General features: G+C 46.1%; 2 protein-coding genes across 6 annotated transcripts in view; one reads left to right on the forward strand and one right to left on the reverse strand.

Moving 5' to 3' along the window:
• Positions 1 to 414: 414 nt before the first annotated feature.
• On the reverse strand, positions 415 to 5,995 carry Pigw (phosphatidylinositol glycan anchor biosynthesis, class W). 2 transcript variants are annotated; one of them, XM_013013172.1, is made up of 2 exons: positions 5,928 to 5,995; positions 415 to 2,264 (listed from the first exon to the last, which is right to left on the reverse strand). In XM_013013172.1, exon 2 carries the CDS (start codon positions 2,250 to 2,252, stop codon positions 744 to 746), a length of 1,509 nt encoding a protein of 502 aa, XP_012868626.1. In that variant the 5' UTR covers positions 2,253 to 2,264; positions 5,928 to 5,995; the 3' UTR covers positions 415 to 743. The 2 variants fall into 2 exon arrangements, with proteins under 2 accessions (XP_012868626.1, XP_012868627.1); XM_013013173.1 differs by lacking the exon at positions 5,928 to 5,995 and adding an exon at positions 5,237 to 5,513.
• A 134-nt stretch (positions 5,996 to 6,129) lies between these two features.
• Myo19 (myosin XIX) overlaps positions 6,130 to 13,430 on the forward strand; it is a 34,878-nt gene continuing 27,577 nt past the window's right edge. For 3 of the 4 annotated variants that reach the window (XM_013013432.1, XM_013013435.1, XM_013013436.1), the window contains exons 1-5: positions 6,130 to 6,336; positions 6,943 to 7,067; positions 8,473 to 8,597; positions 11,755 to 11,893; positions 12,229 to 12,377. In XM_013013432.1, coding sequence (XP_012868886.1) covers positions 8,586 to 8,597; positions 11,755 to 11,893; positions 12,229 to 12,377 — 300 coding nt within the window. In that variant the 5' untranslated portion in view covers positions 6,130 to 6,336; positions 6,943 to 7,067; positions 8,473 to 8,585. Of the gene's footprint in view, positions 6,337 to 6,942; positions 7,068 to 8,458; positions 8,598 to 11,754; positions 11,894 to 12,228; positions 12,378 to 13,430 lie in introns of those variants that run through there. The other variant, XM_013013433.1, reaches the window with a different exon arrangement.

Here is a 13,430-nt window from a genome sequence, read left to right on the forward strand (position 1 = left end):
TTTTTCTTTTTGCTTATGTGGTGCTGAGGAATCAAACCCAGGGCCTCATGCATGCAAGGCAAGCGCTCTACCACTGAGCCACCTTCCCAGCCCTCTGAGCCTTTATTGTTCAAAGCTAGTACTCTTTCACGTGAGCCACAGCTCCACTTTTGGCTTTTGGGTGGTTAATTAGAGATGAGTCTCAAAGACTTTCCTGCCCAGGCTGGCTTTGAACTGTGATTCTCAGATCTCAGTCTCTTGAGTAGCATGAGCCACCAGTGCCTGGCTTCAATGTGTTCTTTGGAGCATATAGCTACTTTTGACCTCATAAATATTTTGTTTCAAACACTTGCTTCTTATTCCTAGTCTTTATAAAAAGACAATTTAAGTCAGACAACAGAGAAGTACTGACAAACCACAATTCATACTGAAATGTCCTAATGTAAGTGTGATTTAATGTAAACACTATTAAATACAATAAAAAAGTAAAAATCCTCCTCCCTACCCTACAATCTTGAAGTGTTAAAACTGTGAACAAGACTTTTAAATTTCTGGCATTTAATAGTTGTAACAAGTCACAATGTCCTTTCCTCTCTCTGTTGGTTTTTGTTATATAATGTTGAGATACATTAAGATACATCATTGTTGTCACAGAGGATTTTATAATAAAATATGATTAGAAATAGATTGCTAAAAACATTTTTATATTTACCTATTCTTCCTCATTAAAATAATGTTTCAATCTACATACATCCTATTCCTGATCACCAAAATTTTATAATTTTACCTTTCAAGTTGAGTACATACACAACTAAACAGTTCATAAACATATAGAAACTGAGCACAAACAAGGCCCACAAGGTACTGCTGTGTAATGTATCCACCATAAGGTTGATGAGGCCAGTTGTCACATTTGATAGCAAGAAAAAAATTAACTGGTTTCTGTTCACAGCTGTGATTAAACAAAGACTGACTTCATTTTTCTCAGCTTCAGAAACTGGAGATTTGGATTGCTTCTTACTTGTAGGTGATTGGATAATCTTCCAAGAACATGATACTACAGCCCCTTTAACTAGAAATTTGGCAAAACTCAAAATGATATCACTCAATAATAAACAAACTAGAAGGATAAGGCTAGAAGCAAGTATCCATATACAAAAAGCTAAATTGGCCATTCTTCGAGATACTGCTTCTACATTTACTTGAACTATATAAAGAGATATGAAGAGGCTAATTCCTGACAACAGAAGACAACATGTTACTTTTATCCATTCTTTGATACAAGTTCTGTTCTTAAGCACATATAACCCTGTCTGCACACCAGCCATATGTATCGCTACATACCCCAGAGTAGACATTATTCCTTCTCGGTTGGCATTGAACAAACCAACTCTTGTGCCTCTGCCATCAGTGCCATACAAAATTAACTTCTTAAGTGGAGTAAATTCAAGGAATACCTGGTATAACACAGTAATGCTGACAGCCACAATCCAGGATATATTTATCGGGAAAATAATGAGAAGCAGTGATGTTATCAATTTCACAACTATTATAGTAAAGAAAAAGTTCCAGTGAACGCCATACTCGGTTAAATGTTCCTGATAGCCTATGGATTTTATAATGACTAATCGTCCTATTCCTAGGAAGACTAATGGCCAAACAGAGTACAATGATTTTCTAAGATAATTAAGCCTGGACCCTTCCACATATTTTCTTCTGACCTCTGGACAAATCATTGCAGACCCAAACACAAAGCCACCTACTCCAAAATCCATTGCCCCTGTCCCATAGAGCTCAGTTTTGGCAAATCTTCTGGGGAAAATTGGAAAGTCCACAGCCAAAATAGCAATAGCAGTAAATATACTGTTAACTACACGGTAACAGGAGATGGCTGGAGTATATTCTGATTCAAGGCTAATTTTCAAGAACTTTTCAAAGATTTTCTGGAAAGGGACTCTGGCACAGCATGTCCTCCTCTGGTATATTTGATAGAACAGCCCTGTTCCACAGATGAGTACAATGAGATAATTAAAGCTGATAAATGAAGCCATAATTGTAAGAGTGAACATCATGGGAAATATTAGGACAACCAAATCAATGAGGAATTGAGTTCTCCAGGTATGTGAGAAAGAACACAAATGATGTAAAAAAATAATCAGGAGACCTCTGCACAGGATACAGAATGCAGGAAAGCTCAAGCCCAATGTTAATTCCAGTACACTAGTTCCATTGAGATTACTGACAAAAGCTTCCTTCATCTGCTTTTGAGACATTTTTTTTTCTTCCTGTGAAAACAAGAGCAGAGAAATGGATTTGTAGTAAATACCATTCTTTTGGAGTTGGCCTATGTATGCATCTGACTTGACTTTACTTTTTTTTCAGTGATGGGGTTTGAACGCTGGGCCTGGAGCATTGTCCCTGAGCTCTTCAGTACAACGCAAGCGCTTTACCACTTAAGCAACAGAGCCACTTCCAGTTTTCTGGTGGCTTGTTGGAGATAAGAGTCTCACAGCCTTGCTGGGTGCTGGTGGCTCACGCCTGTAATCCTAGCTACTCAGGAGGCTGAGATCTGAGGGTCACGGTTCAAAGCCAGCCTGGGCAGGAGAGACCGTGAGACTCCTATCTCCAATAAACCACCAGAAAACCGGAAGTGGCGCTGTAGCTCAAGTGGTAGAGCGCTCACCTTGAGCTGAAGAGCTGAGGGACAGTGCCCAGGCCCAGAGTTCAAGAGTCACGACCAAAGGAAGTTATTTACTTCAAAGTAGTTAAAAAATGAGTCTCACAGCCTTTCCTGCCCAGGCTGGCTTTGAACCTTGATCCTCAGATCTTAGCCTCCTGAGTAGCTAGGATAACAGGTATAAGCCACCAGTACCCGGCACTCTTATTTTTAAGTTTCAGAACAGAATTAACTTTAAGCTTTAGTGACTTCAAATTAGGGCAGGGGCAGAACCAACTAGACCTTGTGATTCTCCTTCCTTGAATTGTGCAGAGAAGCTGACACTGATTCAGCAGGGTGGGCAAAAATATGAAATTCCTGGCAGGAAACTTCATTTGTGTATGTGTGTGCAGGTCCTAGAGCTTGAAATCAGGGCCTCTAGGGCTTGGGCACTGTCCTTGAGCTTCTGTTGCTCAAAGTTAGCATTCTACCACCAGAGCCACAGTTCCACTTCTAGGTTTTTTTGTTTTGTTTTGTTTTTGTAGTTTAGTGGAGGTAAGAGTCTCATTAGCCAGGTGCTGGTCGCTTATGCCTGTAATCCCTGCTACTCAGGAGGCTGAGATCTGAGGATCCTAGTTTGAAGTCAGTGCAGGCAGAAAAATCTGTGAGACTCTTATCTCCAATTATATCACAGAAAAAGCTGGAACTGCACTGTTGCTCAAGTAGTAAAGTGCTAGTCTTGAGCAAAAAGAGTTCAGGGACAGTTCGCAGGGCAGAGCACCAGAAAGAAAAAAAAGAAGTCTCACAAACCAGTGCTGGTGGCTCAAGACTGTAATCCTAGCTACTCAGGAGTCTGAGATCAGGATTGCAGTTTGAAGTCAGCCTGGTCAGGAAAGTCTATGAGACTTTTTTTTTTTTTTTTGGGTCGGTCATGGGGTTTGAACACTGGGCCTGGGCGCTGTCCCTCAGCTCTTCAGCTCAAGGCAAGCGCTCTACCACTTGAGCTATGGCGCCACTTCCGGTTTTCTGGTGGTTTATTAGAGATAAGAGTCTCACAGACTTTTCCTGCCCGGGCTGGCTTTGAACCATGACCTCAGATCTCAGCCTCCTTAGTAGCTAGGATTACAGGTGTGAGCCAATGGGACTCAGCAAGACTCTTATCTCTAATTAAATCACACACACTCTCTCTCAATCTCTTACACAGATACAGACACACAGACAGACACACAGACAGACAGACACACACACACACACAAAACTGGATGGGCTAGAAATGTGGCTTAGTGGTAGAGTGCTTGCCTAGCATTCATGAAGCCCTGGGTTCAATTCCTCAGCACCACATAAACAGAAAAAGCCTTAAGTGGCACTGGGGCTCAAATGGTAAAATGCTAGCCTGGAGCAAAACAAGCTCAGGGACAGTGCCTAGGCCCCAAGTTCAAGCCCCAGGACTGGCAAAAAAAAAAAAAAGGAGGAGCTCAAGGACAATGCCCAGGCCCAGAATTCAATCCTCAGGACAGACAAAACTGTCTCACAGACTTTGCTATTGAGATGGCTTCAAATCTCAATCCTCAGATCTCAGCCTCTGAGAGGAAGTTCTTTGCCTATTTTCTCTCTTTTTTTTTTTTTTTCAGTCATGGGGTTTGAACTTTGGGCCTAAGGCTGTCTTCAGCTAAAGGCTAGCACTCTATCACCTGAGCCACAGTGCCACATTCAGTTTCCTGGTGGTTTATTGGAGGTAAAAGAGTGTCACAGCCTTTCTTGCCCAAGCTGGCTTTGAACCATGGTCCTCAGATCTCAGCCTCCTGAGTAGCTAGGATTACAGGTGTGAGCCACTGGCGCCTGGCCTGCCTATTTTCAGTAAAAGGCAAACTTATGAAGGTTTATTTGGGATCTAGACCTTGAGAATGACACTGCAGTCAGATAAGAATTTTTTTGGGGGGGAGAGGCAGAGGAGTCCGGCTGTGGGGCCTGAACTCTGGTCCTGGGCGCTGTCCCTCTTCTGCTCAAGGCTAGCGTTCTACCACTTCAGCCACACACCACTTCCAGCTTTTTTCTTCTTGCTTATGTGGTGCTGAGGAATCGAACCCAGGGCCTCAGGCATGCAAGGCAATTGCTCTACCACTGAGCCACCTTCCCAGCTCTCAGATAGGAATTTCTACTACAGCACAGTACTGTGTGTGTCATGTCATGGAAAACTTTAAGTGCTGTGGTACTTGGGCTTTAACTCAGGGCTTGCACACTGCCCTGAAAGTTTTTTGCTTAAGGCTGGCAGCTCTACCACTTGAACCACGGCTCCACTTCCCACTTTTTGGTGGTTAATTGGAGATAAAGAGTATTATACTTTTCTGCCAAGGCTGGCTTTGAGCCTCGATTTTCAAGTCTCGGCCTACTGAATAACGAGGGCTTATAGGCATGAGCCACTGGTGCACTTGGCTACATGATACAAAGGACTAAATCAAAACCCAGGAGGGGAGAGAGAGAAGCTTTCAGCACACTTTGAAGCCTGGGTCCTTGGTTTCTGTTCTGTGGGCTGAGGCCCACACCTTTACTTCCCTCATTATCAGGTTAACAGAATGTATGGATAGCATACACGGCACATACCAGCGCTTGTAGCCTTTACAAACAAAAAAGAAAGTGTAAAACACCTCTCAGTCACGAATCAACGTCTGGAAAGTGGCCCGCTGCAAGAACCCATCGGTGTGGCAAACGGGAATGACTGATTTGGGCCCAGTAATTCTCTCTCACTGGAAGCAGCCTGAGTCGGTTGTCCTTTTTCCTGACACGCCATCACCTTCACCACACCGGTCCAGGACCGTACGGGCGCCCCTGAATGAAGGACAGCCGCGCGGACCTGTCAGACCGGGTCCCCACCTTACCGGCGGGGGCCGCCGCTTCCGTCTCTCGGGAAGCGCTTCCGGCCGGCAGCGGCGCAGCATGTTCTTCCGGGTCACGGGTTCCCGCGCGACCCCGCCCGCGATGGCGCCTCTCCCCACCCCTCTGCCTCAGCCTCCGACGGCTTTTCTTTCTCTTGGTCGGCTGGTCCGGCCCAGAACCTCTAAGGTAGTAGCCGTAGACCCATTCGTGAAAGAGGCTTCCGGAGCGGGACAGGCCCCCCCGGTCGTGCCTACGACTCCACGGTGAGGCCTTGTCAAGATAAAGGGGCCCGAGGGCCCCCGCGCAAGACTCGGCCACGGCGACCACCCCCCGAGCCCTGGGTGCACCCGGGGCCCCAAGAATCTGCCTCCCGCGCTTGTTCCCCAGAAACACCGGGGGCCGGAACACTGCCACTTACCCCAGCGTCTCAAACTACCCCATCCCAGTGCAGAGCCCCGGCCTGGCCTGGCCTGGCCCGGCGTCCGGGGCGGCCACGTGCGCCCCGCGCCGGCCGTGCGCGCCCCGCCCCAGGGGAGGAGCCGGCTGGCGCCTGTCCACTTAGCCCGAGCCTCGGCCGGCCGGGCTCAATCCAGCGGTCCTGCTCGCCCTCCTCCCCGCTTGCTCCAGCCCCGTCTCTTCCCTCCGCTCCCAGGCTCTTCCCGCCGCCTCCATCCATCGGCCCACCCATCCTTCCAGCCGTCCCCGGCCGGAACTGCACGCCCGGCTGCTCTTGCCCCGTGGGACCTGTGAGTGACACCCCCAGCGCAGAACCGAAGCCCTGCACGGCCCCGTCGGGGCTGGGAGGCCAGTTTGCCGGCAGCGCTAAGGTAGAAGGAGATATCTTTCTCCTCAATCGGTCTTTCTCTTTCCTTTTTCCTTTCCCCCCCCCCTTTTTCTTTTGACCTTCACATGTCTCGGAAGGAGGTCGCCCAGTTCACAGTCCTTGCCCAGAACAAGGACCTTTCACGGTCACCCTTCACTTTGCGATCAGGGGGCCCGGGCTAGGAGATTTCAGCCAACAGAGTGGGTCCAACGTTCATTCATCCCTCTCAGCCCAACCCTGTAACCGAGGAGGAGGTGGCTGGCCCCGAGAGGCACCAAGCAACCGTGTCCTTGTCTGGGGTCATGTCCACCTTCCTGGGAAGGGCATATGCTGCCTGTGCCAGGTGCTTCCGGAGCGGCATCCTAGCTCTGGGCACCTCAGGCTTGTCACTCAAAACGAGCCCCAGTTCCCGCCAGGAACCTGGGGTGGAGTCAGCTGGGCTTTTGGGACCCTTACCCAACCCTTCCTCCAGTCTTATGCCAACAGTGCTTCCAGTCAAGAGTGAGGCTTAGAGGGGGGAGGAGGAGCTGGTGATCAGGTTGCCACTTGCCTTGACTGGGTGTTCCACCTATTCATTACTCTCTTCTTACTGTCGTCACACCCTTTCCAGAAATTCTTAGTGGTAATCGCGAAAAGACGGAGCAGGAGCTGGAGAAAACCACTCTGAGCTGACTTGACTTCAGCTGGAGCTGACGCTGCGTTGTATAATAACTAACATTTGCTAAGCACTCTCAGGTACTAGCCCATTTAAGCCTTAATTTAGCACTATGAGGTCTGATTTTTACTCCATTTTGCAAATGCATAAAAAGTAAGGGCTCACTCCTGTAATCCTAACCACTCAGGAGGCTGAGGTCTGAGGAAGCAAGTATATACAGAAAGTACGTGAGACTTAGCTCCAATTAACCAGCAAAAAGCCAGAAGTAGAGATACAGCTCAAGTGGTGAGAGCCAGCCTTGAGCTAAGGAACAATAAGGAACAGTGTCAGACCCTGAGTTCAAGCCTGAACACACACAAATGTGCATACACACACATACACAAATCCTCAAACTTAGAGCTCTTGTGATCTGTGTATAAGGAGGTGAACCTAGAATCTAACTTAACACCTTGTATGGTTCTCAATGGACTCCCTCCAGTTGAGGGAGGTTTATTCTCCTTAAATCTCCAGAGATCTCTTCATGGTTTTTCCCTGGATAAGACAGTGTCCAGGCAACATTCCTAACGCTATCTTCTGTCAGAAATTTCCAATTTCTATGCAAGTCCCTATCCTTAAGTTTCTTGAAGACTAGAAGTATCAAGAGCCTCAAGAATTAACTCTTCATCAAAGTTAATCCATTTACTCCTTGTTCTCAACTCTTCTTGCTAAGGGAAGTGTTGAGGATGACTTACTATTTTTCAGATTGGTCCAGGCCTCACAGCATCCCCTCTTTCAGATGGATTCCCCTTTCTTGAATCTCGCCTTCCTGGAATTGACACTGGACTGACTGTTCCACCTAATTAATATCCTTATGTAAATGATCAACCCTTTGTTGTAGCGCTAACAATAGTCACCTTCAGTGAATATTTAGGTTTGCACTTTCAAACCATAACCCTGTTGACCTTTACAAGCACTTTGTGAGGTAGATTTAAGTATCCTAGCTTTCAAGGTGAGAACTAAAGTATGTGAAAAGGCTTTCCCAAGATTATAAAGCCAACAAATGACTTAAGCCATGATTTCCCTCCCACACAAAAACTTCCCTGGAACATCAAGAGTTGACTCCAGCCCAGCCCCCTTTCCACAACTACTAACTACACTGAAAGGGAATATTTCCATCTGTTGGAGAGGATGAGCCACAAAGTTATGTGTCTGCTCAGTTTCTTCATCCTCCATGACATACTGACCCAGAAGATTTATAGCCCTGCCACACCCCAAATCTCAAAACTGTAATAAAACTGGCCCCAGTGTTTTACTGTAACCCAGGGAATCTCTGGAAGCTCTTCATCTAAATTTCTCCTGTTGCCTAATTAGCAAGGGAAAGGACAGACTCATGCTCTGTCCTGTTCATTTTGGTCTCTCCTGCTTGATGGGAGGAGTAAGAGTGAGTGAATCATCTGGAAAAGCCATCACCTGTGTATAGTCCTTGTCTTCTCTGCCATTCTGCAGGCTCTAGGATGACTGATTTGAGACTCTTCCAGACCTGATCCATGGCCCTGACCAGGTAGATAGCACTCTTAGTACCAGCAATCCAGAACCCTGACTGACCACACTGAAGCAGGATGCTCCAGCAGGTAAAACCAACTTTACATAACCCAGGCCTTAAGCACCTGCGGCATTTTATTATCATTTGCTTTCCTGAATGAAGATTCTAGTGCTTTTAACCAGAAAGACAGGAAAGGCCGCTTAAAGGTCTTCCTTCCCTTCTGAAAGCCACTCCAGTGTTCTTGGTATCTAACTGAACCCCTTCTATTGTGATCTTAAATTCTTTTCCTTGACTAGGTGAGGTGGAATAAGTGAGGGAATCCGTCAGGCATTTTGGTGATCTTACAGAGAGTAAAGCCTAAGAGATGTCCCTGCCAGGTGTACAGTGAAAGCCTGGGTGTCCAAAAAGGAGTGCTCTTTGAAAATGAGCCTTAAAGATTGAAATGCTGGTCCCCACTGGTGCTCACGCCTGTATACTTAGCTACTCAGGAGGCTGAGATCTGAGGATTGCAGTTCAAAGCCAGCCCAGGCAGGAAAGTCTGTGAAGACTCTTATCTCCAGTTAACTACCAAAAAACTAGAAATGGTGCTGTGGCTCAAGTGGTAGAGCTCTCACCTTGTACTGAAGAGTTAAGGGACAGCGCCCCAGGCCCAGAGTTCAAACCCCATGACCAAAAAAAGAAAAAAGAAATTGGACTAGTGGAGGAGAAAAATAAGTAGTCTAGGCAAAGCAATCAGTCTGTGCAAAACTGCAGGAATTAATCCATATGGTACAGAAGGATTATGATGAATGGATCATGGAATGCATGAAAGCTGCCTTATTCTAGGCTCTTGTCTCTCTGCAAGGCTACTGTCATCCCTGACCTGTAGTGTTCCAAATCACCTTCACCCCAGAGTTCTACTTCAAACCTATATAATCCATCATATATAGATTCTGCTCTAGAGAAAACACTGGTATGCATTTGCTGAAATTTATTTTAACAAAGTGTTGCCTCATACTGAGAAGCAGATGTTAAATTGCCTTCAGGAATTTCTAGTCTATTAGAGACTTACATAGACAAGTACCTAAAATTCAACAGGATAATCAAATGTGGAAACTGCTAGCATCAAAAGAACTATGCTAGATATTGCCACTAGACCTTCCTGCTCTTTGGTTCACGACATAGTCTTGAAGGCTAGAGAGAAGCAGAGAGAGCAGTTGTCTACTCTGGGTTTTTTGTATTTACCTTTATTCTTATAATAAATTATTCTTTAATCCTATAATAAAAGTAACATTTCCCATAACTATACTAGTTACTACCCTGAATTGAATCCATGCTATATATAGCAGGCACTGTGCTCTGTATAATTTTAACTCATCTTCCTAGCATCTCCATGAGAAATACAGTATTCTGGAAATAAGGCTCAGAAAGGTTAAATGACTGGTTCAAAGTCACGATTATTATCAGACATTTGGAAAGTAAAGATAAGAAAAAGCAACATTAAACTCATATTACCCAGCTAGAGGCATGACTCAAGTGATAGCAAGCATAGGCCCTGAATTCAAATCTCAGTTATACCAAAAAACAAAATAACTTGTTCTCAATTCTCTCTCTCTCTCTCTCTCTTTTTGTTCCAGTCCTGGAGCTTGAACTCAGCAGTGCCTGGGCACTGTCCCTAAGCTTTTTTGCTCAAGGGTAGTACTCACTAGAGCTACAGCTCCATTTCCAGCTTTTTGGGTGCTTAATTGGACTTTCCTGCTTGAGCTAGCTTCAAATTTTGATCCTTAGATATCAACTTCCTGAGTAGTTAGGATTACAAGCATGAACCACCAGTGCTGAACTTACAGACATTCTTAGGGCCTTCGTGTAGATCATTTTTGAGAAGCAGAATTGCAGACTTAAGACACGCTTAGCTTTTTGTTTTTGCCAGTCCTGGGGCTTCAATTCAGGGCCTGGGCACTGAATCTCTTTGTACTCAAGTCTAGCAGTCTACCATATGAGCCACAGTGCCACCCATTCCTGGCATTTTCTTTTCTTTTTTTTTTTTTGGGGGGGGGGTCCAGTCGTGGGGCCTGAACTCTGGGCCTGGGCGCTGTCCCTCAGCTCTTCAGCTCACGGCTAGCGCTCTATCACTTGAGCCACAGCGCCACTTCCGGCTTTTTTCTTTTTGCTTATGTGGTACTGAGGAATTGAACCCAGGGCCTCAGGCATGCAAGGCAAGTGCTCTACCACTGAGCCACCTTCCCAGCCCATTCCTGGCATTTTCTGAGTGGTTTATTGGATAAGAGTCTCACAGCCAGGTGCTGGTGGTTCATACTTAGCTACTCAGGAGGCTGAGATCTGAGGATCGTGGTTCAAAGCCAACTGGGGCAGCAAAGTCCATGAGACTCTTATCTCCAATAAAAACCACTCAGAAAACCAGAAGTGGCGCAGTGGCTCAAGTGGTAGAGCGGTAGCCTTGAGCTGAAGAGCTGAGGGACAGCATTCAGGCCCAGAGTTCAAGTCCCATGATCAAAAAAAAAGAGTCTCACAGACTGTCCTGCCTGGCCTAGGTTTGAACTGTGATCCCAGATCTCAGTTTCCTGAGTAGCAAGGATTATAGGCTTGAGCCACTGACACTCGGCTGAGACAAGACCCTCAACATTTTTTTTGGGGGGGTGGTCCGGCCGTGGGGCCTGAACTCTGGGCCTGGGCGCTGTCCCTCAGCTCTTCAGCTCAAGGCTAGCGCTCTACCACTTGAGCCACAGCGCCACTTCCGGCTTTTTTCTTTTTGCTTATGTGGTTCTGAGGAATCAAACCCAGGGCCTCAGGCATGCAAGGCAAGAGCTCTACCACTGAGCCACCTTCCCAGCCCCATCTCAACATATTTCATAATTAGAAGAATCAATTTTTTTTAATAGCTTCTCTCTGGACTCCACTTCTACCAGGTCCAGTAAGGCTGGTAACTTGGATGCTGATTGGCCTGTAACTATTGACAGAGGAGATGTAAACGCACTTATTGAATACATACTGTATGCAATGACCTGACTAAATTTTTTTTACACCTTTTCTTCCCAATACCCAGTTTCTTTTCCTTTACTTACAAACATGTAAGTTGTGGTTCAGAAAAGTTAAGTCAATTATTGAGGCTCATAGGGTAATACAGATCAGTACTGACTACCTGGATCTCACACAGCCATTCTTTCTACTGTGCAGGATCTGCCTTTAATTACCTGATAGCCAGTCTGAATTCCAGCTCTCATAGCTTTGTGTTGTCCTATTCTCAGGTAAATGGCCACAGTTCAGGCTCTGTTGCCCAAAACCTGCCACTCCTCAGAGAAGGCCTGCAGGAGTTCTTGGGTGGTGATACCCCATTGCACCAGCTGGATGACCTCACCAAGGTGAATCCTGTGACACTGGAGACAGGTATGAGCTTCCCTCTTTCTATGTGCTATCTCCCAAAGGGTGGATGTGTGAGCAGAGAATCCCACACAGCTTTCCCAGTTCAGACCAAGCTGGCAAGACTCCTAACCTGGCTCTGGCCCAGCGAGCCTGACAACTGTACCAGGGCTCCCCAGGGTAGGCTTTGCTCCAGATTTGGGTCTCATCTTAATTAGATCTTGTATCTATTCATTGGGGAGCTGCTGAGATCTAATGGCACTTGATAATTATAGAGGGAGAGGTGTTCACCAGGTGTATGTCTGTGTGTGCAGTTGTGTCTGCATTTTGAGCAGTCTTTGCTAAAGGCATCTTTGCCTCAGTCCTGAGGTGCCTGCAGGCCCGGTACATGGCAGACAAGTTCTACACTAATGCTGGCTGCACCCTGGTAGCTCTGAACCCCTTCAAGCCTGTCCCTCCACTCTACACACCAGAGCTAATGAGAGAATACCATGCTGCATCACAGCCTCAGGTAAGGCCTAGCTGTTTCCTGTGTCCTCCCTACAGTTTAACCATTCTTACCTACCTACTCATCAGCCATAGTCATGCAGAGATTGGTGAGCCCATGGCCCTGCCCAACAAAACCTCTCAGAAATTTGAACACGTTCAGAACAGAAAGCACAAAAAGGAACTAAGTAAACATTTATTTGACTGAGATTGGAATCTAAAAGAGGGACATAGAAAACACAGGACTTTCCCCCCCATAATTGTAATTGTATTAATAGGAAAGAATTTGCAAACGTATATTTATACATTTAATAAATACCTTTTAAAAATTATTATCTTGCACATAATAGTCTCCATATGTTCATCTTTACTGAGAATAAATTATTTGATGAATTAGAGATGATGGCTTAGGTAGAAACATAATTGGTTGTAGTGAAAGTGCTTAAAGAGCACACTTGTAAGATGAGAGGCTGTGGGGAAAGGGGCAGTGAGTGAGGGTAGAAAGAACAGTTGGGGGCTGGGAAGGTGGCTCAGTGGTAGAGCGCTTGTCTTGCATGTATGAGGCCCTGGGTTCAATTCCTCAGCACCACATAAGCAAAAAGAAAAAAGCCGGAAGTGACGCTGTGGCTCAAGAGGTAGAGTGCTAGCCTTGAGCTGAAGAGCTGAGGGACAGCGCCCAGGCCCAGAGTTCAAGCCCCACGACCAGACCCAAAAAAAAAGAAAAGAAAAGAAAGAACAGTCAGGCTGTTTGTATAGGGCCTGAAGTACCACAGCAGTGAGATAGAATACCTTCCTGCTTCATCTGAGTGGAAGTAGAACTGTGAGAAGATCCCACTGGGAATGTAATTACTCTGGGAGTGGGTTCAGAGAAAACAGAGGCTTTGTTTACAGCCCTGAGAGGAGAACTGGCAGAGACAAGGGCAGATACAGAGAAACAGCTCTTACACTTAAAGGGGTTCCTACTCCCTCAGGAAGAGTTAAGTGGTCATTACTAGCCAGGCTGGTGAGGGCTCATGCAAATTGCCTTCTCCTCCAGAAATGCATGCATGGGGAAGTGTCCAAGTGGAATCAAAAGAAG

Source organism: Dipodomys ordii, unplaced genomic scaffold (genome assembly GCF_000151885.1).
Source record: "Dipodomys ordii isolate 6190 unplaced genomic scaffold, Dord_2.0 Scaffold19, whole genome shotgun sequence".
Classification (NCBI taxonomy): domain Eukaryota; kingdom Metazoa; phylum Chordata; class Mammalia; order Rodentia; family Heteromyidae; genus Dipodomys; species Dipodomys ordii.